General features: G+C 39.0%; 1 protein-coding gene across 7 annotated transcripts in view; it reads left to right on the plus strand.

Annotated features, from left to right (window-relative positions):
* mcf2l2 (MCF.2 cell line derived transforming sequence-like 2) overlaps nucleotides 1-20,264 on the plus strand; it is a 360,445-nt gene that overhangs the window by 269,525 nt on the left and 70,656 nt on the right. For 6 of the 7 annotated variants that reach the window (XM_048541672.2, XM_048541670.2, XM_048541668.2 and 3 more), the window contains exons 24-26: nucleotides 1,946-2,024; nucleotides 2,777-2,843; nucleotides 9,168-9,274. In XM_048541672.2, the coding sequence (XP_048397629.2) occupies nucleotides 1,946-2,024; nucleotides 2,777-2,843; nucleotides 9,168-9,274 (253 nt within the window). The remainder of the gene's footprint in view (nucleotides 1-1,945; nucleotides 2,025-2,776; nucleotides 2,844-9,167; nucleotides 9,275-20,264) is intronic. The other variant, XM_048541669.2, reaches the window with a different exon arrangement.

Raw genomic sequence — 20,264 nt, forward strand, 5'->3', positions numbered from 1 at the left:
ATATTAAAATTTCAATAGAGCAATTGGTGAGGCAAGTCACTGCAACCATTTCAACAGCCCATCCCAATTTGATTGCAGCTTTGTGATATTAACCACGTAGGCAGTTGTGATGTCAGAGTTGGCACTGGAGTATCAAATGCAGTGTTTCATCGTCACATAATGACATTAAATGGGTGTGCGAATTTTACCAAAAGTGGATGAAGATCTTCCTAGGAGGGGGAGGCCATAGGCAGTATACCAGCATCAGCCTAGAGAACAAGTTTTGTTTTATTCAGAGAAAAGGCCAACTGCAGAGAAGGCAGCCCCACATCCCAGCCATTACCTCAGAGGGGGTTCCCCGTCTTCACTATGATCTTTGTGATGCTTTAAATTATCTTTAACCTTCCTTATTCTGGCTACAGAGTCCCACCTTCTTCAACAGTGGCTATTATTTTCACTGGTGTGACTGATGCCCCTGGTTTCATTAGTTGCCAGTTCTCAAACTTCCTCCTAGGTGAGGGGATCAGGCCTCAGGTGTGGCCAGTTAACGCTATGGCTGCGGGGCAGCTGGCAATGGCAGGAATATATTCCCTACAGACACGTTTGGGATGGGCATTAAACCCTACCATCAGGAAATAATGTCTGTTAGGTCTGATACTCTCTCAGCTGATACTGAGTATTTTCAGCATTTTCTGTTTATTTCTCCAGTCTTGAGCTCCAGGATACTCCCATTCTAACACTTCACAAAGAACACAGTAGTGCCTCATTCCATCTTAACTATTTACTGCCATTGTAGTTGGATGCTAGGAGCACACTGTTATTTTGTAATACTCAATATTGTTGGGATCCAAAGACTAAGACATTTGTCAGCTAAAGTGAAGATGTCACGTTGTATTAGTGAGAGTTTTTTTTCAAAGTTCTTTCCCGGGATGAAGGTGTTATCTTCTGAAAAAAAAGAGGTTGAACTGGTTTTTGCCTGCACCCTTTGCAAGTTAAAAGATTTAGAAATGGTCTTATTGAAATATACAAGGTCCTCAGAGGACTTGGCAAGGTGAATGCTGAAAGAATGTTTCCCCTTGTGGGACAGACTAGATCTAGAGGACAAAATTTAAGAATAAAGAGATTTTAGATGTAGATGAGGAGTGTCACAAGCATGTGAAATTCTCTTCCGCAGAGAGCAGTGGTAGCAGGCTCATTGGTATTTTTAAGGGAGATTTAGATTGATTCTAACTAACAAAGGAGTCTAAGCACATAGAGGATAAAAAGGAACATAAAGTTGAGGCCACAATTGATAAGGCATGATCATATCAAATGGTGGAACATGCTCAAAGGACTGAAAGTCCTGCTCCTGCTCCTAATTTGTACATTTGCATGATGTGGATGTTGCTGGCAAAGTCATTATTTGCTGCCCATCCCTAGCTTCTGTTAGCCTGAGTGGCATGCATGGCCATTAAAGATGACATTAAAGAATTATCCATATTGCTGTGAATCTGCAGTCACATATGGGCCAGACAAGGTAAGAGCAACAGATTTCTTTCTCTTCAGGACTCTAGCATACCAGCTGGGTTTTATGACAATTTCAGGACCCCGGTATGAAAATAACTTCTAACTACAGAATTTAAATTACACCAGCAGCAATTGTGGGACTTGAAACTATCCCCAGAACATTAGTCTGGCCTTTGGATTACTAGTCCGGGGACATCTCTAACATGCCACCGTCTCCCTCTTATCTATTACTTAACAGTAAGTGTCCCATTACTTTTGACGGAATTTCCAGAAAGTGGTTGGGGCTGATGCAGGCAGACAAGCGCTTCACAAATGTTTTCTGCCCCAGCTGCTGGAAACATGAAACTAAGTGAGTGTAGTGGAAAGAATTCCCTACTCTTTCTGAGCCATTTATTGTATTTGAATGTTGTAATTTTGTATCCAATTTGAAAATGAACACCTAATGAACACCTCATTACAGGCATCATCTGTAGAACTGAAGAACCTTTGGGTTTCTGAAATCCGGAAAGTACTGACAGGACAACTGCAAGCTTACAGAGGTAAATAAAGTGCAGATATATAACTATGAATGGTAGGTCTTCTGGCATAGTGGTAGTGTCCCTATTTCAGTGCCCTAACAGGTCCAGGCTTAAACCCACCTACCCCAAAGTTGTGTTACAATAATATGTCCAAACAGGCTGATTATAAACCTGTAGATAAAGATGGACTGTCTGTACTTGCTTTATAACACCAAACTCCATCCAGCTTATTTTCAGGGTGTCAAATCAATACCTGCATGAACTGTTTTAATTGGGGCCCTGTTTCCACTTCTCCATGACCATGGGGCAAAAGGCATCCTGCCGACTACAAGTTTTGTCTGAGGCTTGTTGGTGTTACAGACTTACTGTTTAGTTGCATACTCAGAGTCTAAATAAATTAACAATCAATATAGCTTGATTTGATGTCTCATATATATTCAAGGATAAAGTCCTCTGCTTCTGCAACTGCTGCAATCAGATCCATGGGCACTCGAACACAGGGGAAATCAAAGAAAAGCACATTTGTGACAAAGTTCACTCAATTGTAGCAACCACTAATTTAACTGGACAGAAAACTGGATGCCTTTACAGGTGTTGCTTGCTGCCTGCTTTTCCTATACTCATTGTGTCCAAGCGATGTGTAAGTGTCATATTACAGGAACAGGAGAAGCGACCCAAAAGTCCAAATATAAATAGTTTGAAAATTCTGAGAAGAATGACCTATTGGAACAAACTCTGTATAAAAATGTTTTCCTTTTTTATTTGTATGCAAGAAGCAAGTCAGTTGAATCAAAGGATACAGGAACATGTTTACCAGGCTCCACTGAACACACCAAACAGGTAATATGTTATCTGGTCATTTTGGTAATTAGTAATTGTAGTGTTTTACTTGACTACATTGTGATAGCTCCCCAGGTTTGATCATTTCTGATCACGGGTATTAATTATTAGAGTTTAAACCCAGTTGCTATGTAGAATTCACTGTATTGAAATGGTGTACTTATTTTCATTACCTCTAATATTTAAAAATGTAAATTATCTAACCAGTGCTGGTAATTTACCATTTCAAGAGTACTTCCTCAGAAAACCTTCTTTCAACCCTTCCTCTTTCAAGGAAACCTAAATCTAGATGAAACACCTGCTTTTTAATTTGAAAACTGAAAGAACTGCGGAGGATGTAAGTCAGGATCAAAAACAAAGTTGCTGGAAAAGTTCAGCAGATCTGGCAGCATTTACGAAGAAAAAATCAGAGTTTAACAATTCAGGTCCGGTGACCCTTCCTCAATTTGCTTGAACAAATTAATGTTTAATGGACAGGGCTGTGAGGAAGGCTATTGGCATTTTGGCCTTCATTAGTCAGGGCACTGAGTAAAGAAGTTGGGAAGTTATGTTGCAGTTGTAGAGGACATTGGTGAGGCCGCACTTGGAGTATTAAATTCAGTTTTCATCGCTTTGCTATGGGAAGGATACTATTAAACTGGAAAGAGTGCAGAAGAAATTTATAAGGATGTTGCCAGGACTCAAGGGACTGAGTTATAGGGATAGGATGGACAAGTTGGGACTTCTTTCTTTAGAGCGTAGGAAATTGAGGGGCAATCTCATGGAAGTGCATAAGATTATGAAAGGCATGGATAGGGTGAACACATTCTGTCCTTTTCCCAGGGTTGGGGAATAAAGGACTGGAGGGCATCAGTTTAAGGTAAGAGGGTAAAGAATACATGGGAACCTGAGGGGCAACTTCTTCACACAGAGGGTCATATATGGGTACATTAACAAAATTTAGAAGGCATCTGAACAAATACATGGATAGGAAAGGTTTAGAAGGATATGAGCCAAGTACAAGGAAATGGGGTTAGTGTAGATGAATATTTTGGTCGAAAGGCCTGTCTCCATGCTGTAGGACTTTATGACTCTCTATGTCATTTAAACTATCCATAATAACCTCATCCCTTGCTGACAATATGCAAAACCCAACTATCTCAAATCCAAATTCTACCGTGTCAAGTTATGAAATTGAGTTCAGTTGCTTGCAGTTACTCGAGTTCTGAGGAAGGGTCATGCAGCTGGAAACATTAGCTCTGATCTATCTCCACAGATGCTGCCAGACCTCCTGAGGTTTCCCAGCAATTTCTGTTTCAGTTACTTGCTAAATTCCAGACTGGCACCAGAAATATGTTAGATGTGATGTTTAAATAATGTTACAAAGAAACAAAGTAGTTCAAATATTAGCACCAAAGAGATCTGTACCACATCCAATTATATTTCTAGAAGGCATTTGAGTTGATGGGATGCCATATGAAAAGTTATTGCAGAAAATAAAATCTCATGGTGTAGGGGTAAAATATTAGCTTGAATAGTAGATAAAGATAAGTTGGCAGAAAGCAGACTGTATGCAGAAATAAATCTTTATCTGATTGGCAGAATATGAAGAGTGGAGTCCCGCATTAGTCCATTTAAACTTTTATAATTTATATCAATGACTTAGATGAGAGGGTGTTCTGATGCTTGAATGAGAAAAGGTTAGCATGCAGTTATGTATATAGCACATAATCAAGGAGGCTAAGCCTTTATATCATTTATTATAAGAGGAACTGAACATAAACTGACGTTAATTTTCTAATTCTCTCTGGACACAGCAGAGGTGCCAGTAGACTGTAGGTCAGTTAATGTAGTGCCATTATTCATGAAGGGTACTGGGGATAAGCAAGGGAACTATAGGCCAATAGTCTAACATCGGTGGCAGAGAAACTTTACAGAAGGTTTTGAACAACAGAATTAATCTGCACATTGAGAGGCAGGATTAATCAAGAATAGTCAGCATGACTTTGACAGGAAGAGATCATGTCTGATGGGATTGATTGAGTTTTCTGAGGAGGTGACTAAAGGTGTAGATAAGGATCATCCAGCTGATATAGTCTATGTGGACTTCAGTAGAACTTTTGGATAGATTTCACATGGGAGACTGGTCAAGAAGTTAACAGCCCATGGGATCCTTAGCAATTTGGTAAATTGGATCCAAAATTGACTTATAGCAAGGAAATAGAGGATGATGGATGAAATTTATTTTCATGCATAGAAGCCTGTGTTCAACGGTGGATCACAGGGTTCAGTGCTGGACACCTTGCTATTTGTTGTCTACATTAATAATTTGGACATGAATGTAGGAGGTATGATCAATATGTTTGCAGATGGCACAAAAATTCATGATGTAGCAAATAGCAAGGAAGAAATCCTTAGAAGAGTCTTGAGTTCTGAAGAAATGTAGACTGGACTTAAAACATTAAGTGTTTTTCACTTCACAAGTTCTACCACATCTGTTGAGTTTCTCCATCAATTTTTGTTTCAATTTGAAATTTTCAACATCCACGGTATTTTTAGTATTAGATAAAGTATAGACTGATCCATGCTTTGACCTATAGTGCTGCTTTGTGACACTGGAGGAAATTCCAGTCATTTTGCAAGGATTATCTGAATGCTTCTTGCCCACTCTGCTGCTTTATAACTATAGATGACTGGGAATGGGGGATATAAATATATCTGCATATATGTATTAAAATGTTAGAGATAAAAGGCATTAGCAATATATGATGTCTTTTCATCATTTGCATCATATTCTGATGGGTATAGCTGCCAGTCTGGTACTAGGATGAGACGAGCATCAAGAAAAACATACTTGAACAATCCTCAGCATTCAACATTGTCACAGATGCACTGGCTTATGTCAACATTGGCAGCAGTGACCATCACACAGTTCCCTTGGAAACAAAGGGTAGAATCTTCCCAGTCATGTGAGGTCAGGCTTAAAGTTTAGAGCAGACAGAAATGTAGATATCAGGTCATCAGTCCAATGTGTTGTAACTTCAAGTTAACTTCATGGAGGAGGGGCATCACTTGAAGAGTTGGCCTGTCCAGGATTTATCGACAATTTTAGTAATTAACTCTACATTTTCAAATTTACTGGGATGCAAGTAGAATCTTGTCAGTGGTGTCAAGCCTATCAGGTCCTGTAACTCCAGGACCAGACCCCCTCAAAATACATTTAGAAGATAGCCTCGCCCCTAACTTTTTTCTTATTTTAAAGGCATGTGCCAAGCATGTCATTCCAGATGAAATTTGAATGGTCAAACCACCAGATTTGTAGCAAAACACATTTTATTCATAGAATATAGGTAAAATACAGCAAAAGAAAGAGGAAATTGGAATAACTAAACTCAATTGGAAAACTTAACAGAAATATAGATTATTTTACTACTAAGCAGTAACTGTTCCAATATAGTAACATCCTGTAACCATAGCCTTGGTATAGGCAGCGTCAATAAAATAGATGGTCAGATGTAATTTTAGCAGCACAGGTGGAAAAAAAAATCACTAAAAACTCTGAGACGGTACAACAGGGAGAGAGGTACTACAGTTCCAAACCCTGCTGAGACCACAGCAACAATTGCTACTGAAGTGAAAAATTCTGGTTCTGTGGGGGTTTGACCACACCCATTCAGCTGCTTCTATTGCCTAACTTATAAAGAAACCCAAGGCCTCCCAAGTTGTTTACTTTGTTGGTTTTGAATAGACATCTCGCTACCTCTGCCTTAAGTCCTTTCTTAAGAAAAAGGACAAAATACACCTCTTAAAGCCATAGTATCATCACATCAATCAACTGCTAAGGATCCTTTGAGGCATCCTGCTTTTCCCCTGCCCCACCCCCCAACAAGCATCAGAGCAGAATTAATTAGTAGGCTGTCATCCTGAGGTTTGGTTTCCCCTCCAAAGAGCTGGTCTGGCAGCTGTGCCCAGAGTTTTATTTTAAATTAGCCTCTTCAAATACCTATACAAATAAACAAGAGAAAGAGGAGGCTCCATGAACATTCCCATCCTCAATAATGCCAGAGCCTAACGCATGAATGTAAAAGATAAGGGTGAAGCATTTGCAACCTCCTTTGAACACAATACCAAGTAGATGATCCATCTCAGCTTTCTCCTGAGGTTCCCAGCATCATAATTGGTAGACACAAACCATTTGTACATGCTGCCCAGCTTTTCACCTTTTCATAGATTTTTTTTCTATGAAAACAATGCATTTAAATGTTTGCTACAAATTCAAAATATTGCAGAGACTGGAACATTGGAAGAAAAACCAATAATACTAGAAATATGCAGTCAATCTAGCAGCATCAAGAGAGAAAAAGAAAATTAATGTTTCAGGAAATGGAATTTTCTTCGGAGCTGCTGTTGAGTATTTTATATTTAATTTATAGAAAATGCATATCTGCACACGAATAATGTCTTTGCAACTGATGATAAAAAGCCACAAAGATAAATCATCTGGCGTCAAGCAGATGCATTTTAGTTCAAATGCTTGCTGCAGTAAATGACTCTCAATGCAGTAAGCCACACCATGAAGGATAGATTATTGAAAATACAAAACCTATAGTGAAATTTGAAATATGTTGGATTTCTCTTCCAATCACATTTCCAGTTGTTATAATCAGGTCAACAAATGATCTTCACAATTTGTTATCTTTCCAGAAAGGATATCCCAAATCATTAAGCTCCCAGGTGAAGAGGGATGAGTTGGCTCCCCTTCTTCAACAACATGTTGCAACAAGTTTAATTTATGAAGGATCCTTTCCCTTGTAGGTTCCTTTTTTCTAGACTAAATGAAGTTACACTTTGAAAGGCGCCAATTTAACCAGACTTTATTATGTTAACAAAAGAATTCATATGTTGATTATGAATTGCAAAAAGAAATCATTACAAATGCACACACACACACTAATTAGGAAGAAGAAACAAGCTCAAAGAAAAAAAATAAAAGTTGAAAAATGATATACAAATTACCCTCTGAATTATTCCTGAAGAATCAATTGTAGAATATTTTAGATGTTCCATTGGATGGGATGTGTAGCATTGACTTTGATGGTTGAGCAGTTGATTGCAAGATTCTTGGCTTTGCGAATTGTTTAAAACACACTAGTATGTCATTCTACTAATACACATGTCAGGGCTTGCAGTAGTTTTTTAAAAACTTTTTTTTTGTATATATCACTGGAAGGGTAAAACATAAATGTGTGCAGGAGTTGGCTTCATGCTGAGAGAGGTTGGAGGCATTCCATGGGCTCATAGATACTCTGCCAGGCAGTCACTAAAGTGACGTCCACATTCATTTTTTGATTGTAGCAGTTCTCTTTTAAAAGGTGCATGTTGGAATTAAAAGTTCAATATGTCCATTAGCAAATCAGTTCTGTGATCTGTTGTCAATTCACATCACATATTAGAAATTACACTACAACCCAGTTCTGTCACCATCTTATAGCATGGCATCACTGGAATCAATAAGCACATTAAGCAGCAAGTTTGCCAAGTGGAGCATGTGATAGGAGAATGATTCTTTGATGGCCTTATGAAGGACAGTATTAAACGTATTTTGGAAAGGATCTGCACTTCTTGTTTTTTTTATCCATTTCTAAAAAGTAAAATATCTGCTCAACATGTTAAAAAAGAAACTTCTAAATCTGATGAGATAATGGGAACTGCAGATGCTGGAGAATTCCAAGATAATAAAATGTGAGGCTGGATGAACACAGCAGGCCAAGCAGCACCTGAGATGCTGCTTGGCCTGCTGTGTTCATCCAGCCTCACATTTTATTATCTTCTAAATCTGATGATCTAGATTGAGTAATATGTATTCTGAAGAACTTTCCAAAACAGATTTTACAATATATAAAGATTTGAGGATAACTATAATGAGCAAGCTCTAATATATGAAAGTACCAGAAGTGTTTCACAATGTAACAAACTACCCAGTGAAAAGTTATATGAAGCTTTTGCATTCTTCACTACATTTATGATATACAAAGGTACGAACTTAGATACATTAAAACCTAAAAAATAATTAATACCAATGAAATTACTTAATGGTGGTCAATCTTCACAGCAAGAAGATTATAACACAGAAAGTGATTAGTAAGACTGCAGTTCATGAAATTCATGAACAGTCAGAAAGAGAAAAGTCAGGTGGACGGCTATAGATGAGCAGCACTCTGTTAATGAGTATTTGTTCCAGTTCACCAGGGTCGGCATGTTATATACCAGGATGATATGATAAGATTTGGCATGACAATCAATCAAGGTCACGAATTAAACCTTAACAATGTTTTTTTCCCACAGCTATACAAGGAAATCATCTTTACAACAAGACAACAAATGCAATTCATCAAGTTCTGAAATAGTCGAAAGGCAAAATGAGATCTCCAGCTCCAATAAACAAAATAGAGGTAACTGATTCATGTTTGTTTTATTCTGCTGACTTTATTCCAGCAATAAAAGTACTAACAATGTATTATTTGAATGCACATAAATGTTGAACCAGTATTCAACTCAAAACATGCAAGTTTACGCACATGCAGCTTATTGTAAGCATGCCCACATCAGTGTTTGCAAAATGGAAATTTTCCCATAATGTTTTGAAGACGCTTAGAAAAACAAAGCTGAATTCCCCACTGGCAGCACAGTTTCCTGAAGAGCAAGTCGTACTTGACAAACCTTTGAGGATGTGACCAGCAAAATAAACAATGGGGATCTAGTGGATATCACATATCTATTCTTCCAGAAGACATTTGACAAGGTGCCACATAAAAGACTGATCCAGAAGGTTAGATCACAGGGAGTTAAGGGTAGATAATTGGCTTGGACAGAGGATTGGCTGACTGATGGAAAGCAGAGGGTCAGAATAAATTGGTCCTCCCCTGGATGGTGAACTGTAACTAGTAGGGTGCTGCAGAGTTCAGTCTTTGGACTACAATTATTTACAATCTATATAAATGATCTGCAAGCAGGGATACAGTGTAACATTGCAAAGTGGAACATAGCAAAGTTTGCAGATGATACTAAAATAGGTAAGAAAGCAAACAATGATGAGGAGATAAAGAGTTTACAGATGGAAATTGATAGGTTAGGAGATAGGTTACCAGAATCTGACAGATGGAGTTTAATGTGGATAAGTGTGAGGTTCTCCATTTTGGCTGGAAAAACAAAACAGCAAATTATTATTTAAATGGGAAAAAAATTCAAAATGTATCAGTGCAGAGGGACCTGGGCATCTTTGTGCCTGAATTGCAGGAAGTAGATATGCAGGTGCAGCAGATAATATGAAAGGTAAATGGATTCCTGGCATTTGTTGCAAAAAGACTGGATCATAAAAGTAAAGAAGTGTCATTACAATAGTATAAGGCCTTGGTGAGACCATATCTGGAATACTGTGTACAGTTCTGATCTCCTTACTTAAAGAAGGATGTCGTGTTACTGGAAGCAGTTCACAGGAGGTTCACGAGGTTGATTTCAGGAATGAAAGGGCTATTGTATGAGGAGTGGCTGACTTGGGCTTGTACTCGCTGGAGTTCAGTGAGGTGGCCTCTGATTGAGGTATATAAAACACTAAAGAGGATTGATAAGATGGACATGGGACAGATATTCCCCTTTGTGGGACAGTCTCAAACAAGAGGAAATAGATATACAGTGAGAGAGGTAGGTTGAAAACTGAGATGAGGAGAAACTACTTCTCTCAGAGGGTTGTGAATCTGTGGAACTCATTGTCCCAGACTGCAGTGGAAGCAGAATCAATCAACAGATTCAAGAAAGGTGTAGATATGTTTCTGATGAAAAGTAGGATAAAGGGCTATGGGGAGCAGGCAGGAAAGTGAGGTTGAGACCAGGATAAGATCAGCCAGGATCATGTTAAATGTGGATCAGGCTCAAAGGGCTGAACCGCCAACTCCCACTCCTAATTCCTGTATTTCTCTGTTCTTACATTTTATACATATGTTATTGTGTTATATTGGTATGAGATTTAGGAATAATGAAACATATCTATAGATTCAGGGAGTCTTTAAATGAAACTGGTGCTTATTGCCTGCTCTGCTCCATTGTCATCCCCTTGCTATCCACTTGGCTCTGAGAATATTTTATGAGTGTAACTAAAGCAAAGTAAAAGTGTATTCCCATTATAACATTGACAACTGTTGAGACAACAGTGTGGAACTGGAGGAACACAGCAGGATAGGCAGCATCAGAGGAGCAGGAAAGTTGACATTTTAGGTCAGGATCCTTCTTCAGGAAAACTGTTGTCCATTTTTGTCTCCTAACTGCTTCATCTTTTGTGAAATATGGCTCATTTTGCATGCTAAAATCAGCATTTAAAAGCCAGTTGCTGCAAGGCTTGGATGGAGAATAAACTTTCATTTACACTTTTCAACAGGATGCCATATGTGTAATATCTTCATTTACCTGAGTATTAGTTTTTTCTCTATAAAATACTGGGACCAAGTAAACAATGAAGATTTTGAACATGGCAAATAGTAGTTGCTAAGACTGCTTAATTCACTTCAACTTTGTTTTTTCCACCAATCAAGTAATGAATAATTAACCTTATGGGTCTAGACTTGATTCTGAGCTACAGAGCTTTGAACCTTTCTCAATCCAGACAAAACACATTACTATTAATCCTTCATTTCTGAATCACAGCCAGATTTTAATACATTCCGCATTAATAATACATTACTTTTGTCGATACAGTCAGTTACATCTTTAATAAGACCTGATGTCCGGGAAATACTTCAGAGCTGATGTCACCCCATTGGTTTTGCTTTTACATAAACAAGCATTGTACTTCCAGTGAAATAACCTTGGAAGAGCACAAGCAGCTGAGAATTTACCAGTCCCTTAAACATTCTCATACTGAGCTGATTTTAACAATGTCATGCCGGCTGTTCTTGAGTATATTATTCGTGTCTACTAATGTAATCACAAGCTATGAATTTTAAATGTTTTGCTCATAAATGATGTTTGACTAATTTGTGTCTTCAGTTACTTCTTCCATTCTTCTAATCCTTATTATTAGAAAGATATTTTATAATGATGACCCACAATCACTTGATGCAATTTGATTTCTAAGGATCATTGAAGAATGTGGCTAGAGTCTTTGTTAACTCCAATGATAAAATTATAATTCTATGATAAAACCATAGCAGAGGACCATTCGGCCCATTGTGTCTACACCGACCCACCATCCCAGCCAGTCCCACTGCCCTACCCTGTCCCTTTAACCCAGCATTTCCCATGGCTAATCCAACTCACCTGCACATCCATGGACACTATGGCCAATTTAGCATGGTCAATCCACCCAACCTGCCCATCTTTGGACTGTGGGAGGAAACCACAGCACCCTGAGGAAACCCACATAGACATGGGGAGAATGTGCAATCTCCCCACAGACAGTCACCTGAGGGTGGAATCAAACCTAGGTCCCTAGTGCTGTGAAACAGCAGTGCTAACCACTGAGCCACTGTGCCATTCAAACCTCTTTATTGGCCCTCAATCCTCAACGTATGCGATCAAGGGCCAACAACTTACCTGCTCCATGTTCTGTGATTTTTTTTCATAATCAAATTCATTTGTACAAATATTTACAGTGATTGTACCTTATTCTGCTCTAACACGTGTACATTCTCATTTCCATAGTCACTTGTAAGTGCATCTTAACATTGATCAGTTTTTAATTGGAAATCTTTCCTTGCACTCATTTTCTCCTTAAATCATTATAAATTATTTTGGTTTTAATTCTACAGCAATTGTCAAAACGTTTTTGATATCTATTCAGTTGAATCAAAATTTTATATGCCGAATGTTAAGTTTTCACTGAGGTATTTCTCTCAATAGTGTGATGATTTCTGTAAGTAAGCTGACAAACAAGTGAACCTAAATGCGAATATGTAGACCCATGACCTGATATTATTGTATTGCAACAAATTGAAAAGAATGCCTTTGACACTATAATAGCTTTCTAAAGTAAGCTTAGTCTTTGAAGAACATAGGTAAAAATATTTAGAACCATTTTATTTTCATCACTTGAGCAGTATTTATCACCTGAGTAGTAACCTGATGAGCTAAATTGCACATCCTTTATAAAACCTTTCTGATTTTTGTTCCTTAATTGGAATGGAACAAAATCAGATGATTTCTATAAAGGAAGCTGCCAGGCCTGTTAAGTGATGTGATCTAGACATAATATATCTCTATAAACAGATTTATTGAAAAGTAGGCTGTATTCAAAAATTACTTTATCAAAAATTCACTGGAAATGCCTAACTTGCACTTACAGGTATGTAAATAACAATTAGATGACATCACAAGTTTACTTAACAACTGTTATACAATAACTTATGAGTGATGCATCGGCCAACGATGCAAGGACTTCAACCCAGGAAAATAAAGAACAGACAGCATTCAATCTGTGGTATAATTTTCATCCTGTCTCAGATTAAAAACGAGGATATGGAATATCAAGCAATATGTCCACAGCTGTATCTTACCTTGATCAACACCTGATGGACTGTTTGCATGGATTTCCAGATTTTCAAGAAATAAATTAAGAAATGTTGTTTGCTGAAAGACATTTTGAAAGCATTAGGTAGAATAAATTGTGAAATTGATTCTATCTAATGGTTTGACGCGAGATGGTAGATGGCATCATCCATTTATTCTCAGCAAATTAATGTGCATAAAACAAAAATAATGCTGCGATTCAATATGATTAGCTATCAGTTTCTACTGAATTATAACTTAACTTGAATGTTTTAAGATTATTATCTAGACTTATTTTTACAAATCCTGTCTGCATTCTATTTGGGTTAACACATGGGATTGATTACTTAAGTAAAGCACCAGGGAACTGCTACCACACATGGAACCATATCCAAATGGTAGGAAGTATCTTGAGGAGAGGGGAGCAATATTTCTTTTTGCAATGATTTGATCTCAGTAAAGGGTATTTTAATAAAACATTCCCATGTGCTTATGAAGACATTCTTGTTGCATGCAAAAGCCTGAGAAGTTGCAATACTTGATTGATATGCAAAAATTGTGCTAGGAATTTTGATACTCAGTATGGTTGGGGGAGGTGAGGAGTACGGGGATGGAGTGGAGTGGTACGTTTTGTGGTAAATAAAATGCGAAAGCTCAACTTCAATTTGCCTCCACCCCACCCATTTTTAACTTTAGCTGAGAGGGCTCAGGTTTTGCAAAATTAACCCACTTTAAGAAGGTGGCTTACTAAATACTGAAGTTGTATGCTTTCTCCTCAAGTTTCTTGCCCCTCAGAATAGATTGAAGCAGTTGGAAGGAGAAAATAGCTGGATCCATCTTGCAAATACCACTCCACATTGCTTATGGGGGCGGGGGGGAGAAATGGAATTTATTCCAGCTCACCAATCTTTCTTGTTCCCTTCTTTGCTCTTAGACCACCACAGTTGACTGAACTACCCATCTGCAATCAGAATCACATCCTCTGATTTTCTGGTGTTAAATCTGTAAATAGATCATAGAATTCCTACACTGTGGACACAGGCCCTTCAGCCTAACAAGTCCATGCTGACCCTCAGAGCATCCCACTCAGACCCTTCCCCCTATAACCCACCTAATCTACACATCCCTGAACACTATGGGCAATTTAGCATGGCCAATCCACGTAGCCCACACATCTTTGGACTGTGGGAGGAAACTGGAGCACCTGGAGGAAACCCATGCAGGCACCAAGAGAATGCACAAACTCCACATAGACAGTTGCCCAAGGGTGGAATCGAACCTGAGTCTCAGTGCTGCCCTAATCTCTTTCTCTAATCTCCCTCCTGAGCCCAAACTGTTATGACCCTTAACAGGAGATCAAATGTGTATTATGATCTAGGGATCAGTCACTTTTTTGTTTGACGTCAATAAAATTTGAGGACCCAAAAAATTTTGTAAAAGAATAAAGTCATGTGACTTTAAGCAAGAAGGAAATGTCAGAACTCTTAGAAAAAAATACTGTTCGGAACCTATAAAGTATACATTAACATAGAACTTATTACTTACTGAGAAACAGCAGTTTGGATTAGTACTGCTGTTACCACATTCCATTGTATTTTACTGGTTCTCCTTCAGGGAAAATAGACTTTACAGAGTTAGCTCAATGGAACTATCCATAATATGTATAGAATTTGCACACCAACATCCAGAGTTAATGTTAGATAAATATGAGTTATCAATATTCAGTTAACGTTTAATAAATATGAGTTATCAATATCAAAAGTTAACGTTAGATAAATACGAGTTATCAACAACCTTTTTAAAGCCCACAGACTGTACATTAAATGACTGACATGATCAAGGTAGACATCCTAGCCAGACATTAATGGCATTGTGGGTCACCAAATTTCCATAAAACTCTGTGAAGTATTCCTAATTTTTTACTCTCAAAGATATGGCTTTGGAACTGACTCACAACCTAATCAGCTCTGGACTATGTCAATAACTGCTCACATCCAGGTAGTTCAAACTCTTCCTTAGACAGTGTTCTACTGGATTGTTGAGACTGCACTCTGAGATCTGTTCACAGACAGAATTCTAAATCTTAGGGAAAAGGCTAGAGTTAGTAAGTTGATGCTAACTTGGATTTCTCTAAGCCATAAATTTCTGAACTGCATCAAGGAAATATTCCTTATGTGCTTTCTTCACCCCCACTTCCAGCTGCTCTAAACTATACCTGGCTTCCATGGAAATCTTCTAAATGCCTAAAGACTGACAATAACACAATTAGCTACTTCAGCATTCTTCAAGTTTTACACTGCAGCTAACTCCCTTCCTTGAAAGCATACCAATAAATTGAAACCAGAGAACCTTCTTAAACTCCACCCATCTGCCTAATGGGTTCTACTGCCTTTCAGAACTTATTGAATGCTTTTAAGCTAATTTAGTTGTGACTTGCAAAACTGCATTTTCTATTCTAATTCTATTAAACAAGCATAGCTAACCTCTTAAAACAACACTTCACTCATTTTTCTCATGTAGTCACTCATGGAATGTTATTGTTGCTAGCTGGGATAGCATTTATTGTTCGTTCCCACTTGCCCTTGAGAAATTGGTATTGAGAGATAATGGGAACTGCAGATGCTGGAGAATCCAAGATAGCAAAGTGTGAAGCTGGATGAACACAGCAGGCCAAGCAGCATCTCAGGAGCACAAAAGCTGATGAAGGGTCTAGGCCCGAAACAACAGCTTTTGTGCTCCTGAGATGCTGCTTGGCCTGCTGTGTTCATCCAGCTTCACACTTTGTTATCCAGAAATTGGTACTGAGCTGCCTTCTTGAACCACTGCAGTCCGTGTGCCTTGAAGGAGGGAATTCCAAGATTTTGACCCAGCAACGGTAAAAGAACAGCAATATGTTTGCAATTCATGGTTATTGACAGTAAACCGATTTTTTAATCCTGCTAGCTACGAACAGATTACATGCAAAGTAAAAAATTCCATCATATCTTTAAATTTGACTGCTCCTCATGCAAGTCTCAACTCCACCCACATATCCCCCATTATCTCCATTATATCTCTTTCCACTCACAATTATTGTCAGAGCCAATATGTCATGAAACACTGATTGGACAATAAGGGTATTCCCAAAAAAGGGCTAGAACTCTCAAAGATAGAAAACATTCCAAACAAACCTAGCTACATCTCTCCTGAACATCAGCTAAATGAAGGCCTGAACCTTAAGAAAGTCTTCCTCTTCAAAGCCCGAAAGCATCAATAAAATTTGACTGTCTTCACTTCTCTTGAAAAATATGATTATGATTTTTAGGTGTTGCTTGTCATTAGACTCATTTTGTATTATATAATGCAGATGATTCTCTGATTGAATAGTGTTAAGGATTTTCCTTGCTTCTTCAGTTACAGGCCATTTGATTGGATATACTCACAGTTATTTCCTCTAAGCAATGATAATTTCCCAGGATGTACAGGCATATGGTCCTGGTTACAATGCTAAAGAACATTGAGTAATTATGTCCTTATGTGACAAGGGTATATTTAAGATTATTAAACTAAAAGGAAAAGACAGAGTGTGTGTGGCAATGTCACATCACTTATTTACAACAATAGGTTGTGAGGTGCATTTTTAACTTATCTGTAATTTGGCTTTCAATGTAATACATAAACCTAATCAACTACAATACACAGAAAACAGTTTTCATTGTCTTTTAACAATGTAACATAAAACATGTTACAATATGCAATGGGCATGGTTCATAACCTTTCATCCACTTTTTGGCGGGCAGGTGGACAGGTGGAAGGCAGATCACAAACTGAATTTTACAAGCCCCACCATTTTCAAATACACCAGCAAAGTGACCTATAGACTGAATCCAGCCCGTAGACTGAATTTTCCCATTTTTTATCAAAGTATTTTCTTTCAGTGACATTCAAGGCAACTAATCGCCATGGCCAAAGGTGACTTTTATCACAAAGTCTTCCTGTCTCCATTTTGCTAGTTATGCAACCAGCCTCTTTAGCAACCATAGTATTATACAGCAGGAGAGGTGCTGGTGCTGGCTGCTCCCAGGACTTTATGACACTCATGAGCCGCCACCATATTTAAACGCCAGCTCCTCTGCACTTCAGATGCTGTAAACCAGGAAAAAAAACCCTCACACAGCTGCTTTACTGAGGACTTGCCCACAAGGAAAGCTTGCACCCCATTTTCCTGACAGAGACTTGGAAGTGCCTGTGGATGCAATGGTGGAAAAGAGGACCAATCTCTTTCCAGCTGACCACCAAAGGAGGTCACACTACCAGACACAGACAGCATGGTCAGAACTAGTGTCACAGTTTACTTGTGGTGTCCCAATTTATTTGAAATGCCCATCTGGGCCAAAAGAAGGTTAATGACCTTTTGCGTTCCACAAGGCTAAGTGTTCTCTGTGTTACCCCATAGAAGCACCAGTACTCACTTCAGCTCTCCCACTTCACACATCTCTTGTCAAGGCTCATGTACTGTGTCTCTTAATATTGCATGCAGCATATCCATTAAATGGCTCTCATCCACCTTACGAGGGGAAGGCAATAGTCTGGTAGTATTATCGCTAGACTGTTAACACAGAGACACAGATAATGTTCTGGAGACCCAGGTTTGAATCCCACCACAGCAGATGGTGGAATTTGAATTCATTAAATATATAGAATTAAAGAGTCTAATGCTGACTGTGAACCCATTGTCAATTGTCAGAAAAACCCATCTGTTCACTGATGTCCTTTAGGGAAGGAAACTGCTGTCCTTACCTGATCTGGCCTACATGTGATTCTAGACCCACAGTAATGTAGGTTGACTCTCAATTGCTCCCTGGGCAATAAGGGATGGGCAATAAATGCTTCCTAGAGAGTGACACCCTCATCCTGTGAATGAATGAAGAAAACTCCCAAACTGCTCACCCTATCTGCCTTCTACACTTCCTAGTCACACATTAGAGAGAACTCACCACCTCTCCTGCTCCTGCATCATCACTAACAGCTTTTTTCATTCTCCTCCACCATACTCAGACCCCCCTTTTGTTTCATTACAGCAGAAAATTGTATGATTTTCCCTCTTGTTGGTTCCCTCATCACCTGCCACAGAGCCAGTCTAGCATCTACATCCTTTAGGATCTGACCAGCTGTCAGATCTGTTGCTGCCAAGCCATTCTTGATGGTGAACATTGAAATACACCACCCAGAGTACATTTTGCATTCTTGCCACCCTCAGTGCTTCCTCCAAGTGTTGTTCAACATGGAAGAGTACTACCTCAGCAGGTGAGGGAGGATTATATGTGGTAAATCAGCAGGGGGCAAATTAACCCATGTTTAAACTGATGCCGTGAAACTTCAAGAGGTTCGGAGTCAATGTTGAGGACTATCGTGGCAACTCCTTCTTGCCTCTGTACCACTGTGTCACCACCTCTGCTGGGTCTGCTCATCAGTTGTTGTCTAGAACATAAATTCATGGAATCATACCTTGGGAAATATTGCATGACTGGTCTATCAGATAGCTCTCCCATTTTGGCACTAGGCCCCAGATGTTAATAAGGAGGATTTTGCAGAATCCACAGGGCTGTTTTGCCGTTGTTGTTTCCAGTGCCTAGGTGGCCTGTCCTGTTTTGTGTTGAGATTTCATAGATTTAACTAGAGAGCAGTTGAAAGTCAACCACATTGCTGTCGGTCTGGAGACACGTGTAGGCTTGACCAGGTGATGATGTCAGATTTTACATTAGTGGACCAGACTACAGTCTGATATTGATCAGCTGGTAACTTGGGCAGAACAGCAGCAGATGGAATTTAATCCTGATAAGTATGAGATTATGCATTTTGGGAGGTTTAATAAGGGAAGGATTTACATAATGAATGGTAGGTCTGTAAGGAGTGCTGAAGAACAAAGTGACCTCGATGTACAAGTCCATTGATCCCTGAAGGTGTCAGTACAGGGAGATAGAGTAGTGAAGAAGGCACACTGGATGCTTGCCTTTGTTAGCTGGGGCATAGAATATAGGAGCAGAGAAAATTTGCTGCAACTTCATAGAGCATTGGCTAGGGTACAGATGGAATACTGTATGCAGTTCTGGTTGCCTCACTGTTGGAAAGATGCAAATGCCTCAGAGAGAATGCAGAGGAGATTCACCAGGATCCTGTCTGGATTGGAAAGTCTCAGGAATTGGGAGAAATTGGATAGGCTGGGGGTTGGTATCTGATTGAATTAACAGTCTGCCTGAGATGGTGGCGAAGGCTGGTGCTGTCACAACATTTAAGAAGCATCTGGACAAGCACTTAACATGCAGGCTAAGGACCAAGTGCAGGTAAATGGGATTAGTATACTTTGGTGTTTGTTAGTTGATACAGACGTGGTGGGCCAAAGGGCCAGTTCCTCCAGGGCTGTATGACTTTATGACACTTTGGTAAAAATGACCAGGTCTATGGGTACTTTGGATTGCCATGGGGCTTCTTGCCATATAATCAGCAAGTAAGTAACACCATGGAAGAAAGTCCAAATGAGCTTTTTTTTGTGTGTGCATGTGGGACCTGAAATTAGCTGGCTGGCCAATATTTATTGGCCACCTGTAACTGCCCTTTGGAAGGTGGTGGTGAGCTGCCTTCTGGAACAGCTGCACTGAGTGTGCTGTAGATATACCCACAATGCAGTTATGGGGGGATTCAGGCAGCACTGAAAGTACTAAATCAAGTACAGCTTGAGCAACAAGTGCAGAACACTAATTATTCCAAATGCCATCAAGAAATTGATATACTTAAATCACAACTTTCCAACCAGAGAAGGTTTCCCACAACTCAACTATTATCTGATTAACAGTGGAACTTAACTACAATTCCAACCAAAAATGTCTGTCTGTGATGTCCAGGGTTTGATCTTTCTGCAGTATTGTT

This window comes from Stegostoma tigrinum, chromosome 14, assembly GCF_030684315.1.
Source record: "Stegostoma tigrinum isolate sSteTig4 chromosome 14, sSteTig4.hap1, whole genome shotgun sequence".
NCBI classification, from domain to species: Eukaryota; Metazoa; Chordata; class Chondrichthyes; order Orectolobiformes; family Stegostomatidae; genus Stegostoma; species Stegostoma tigrinum.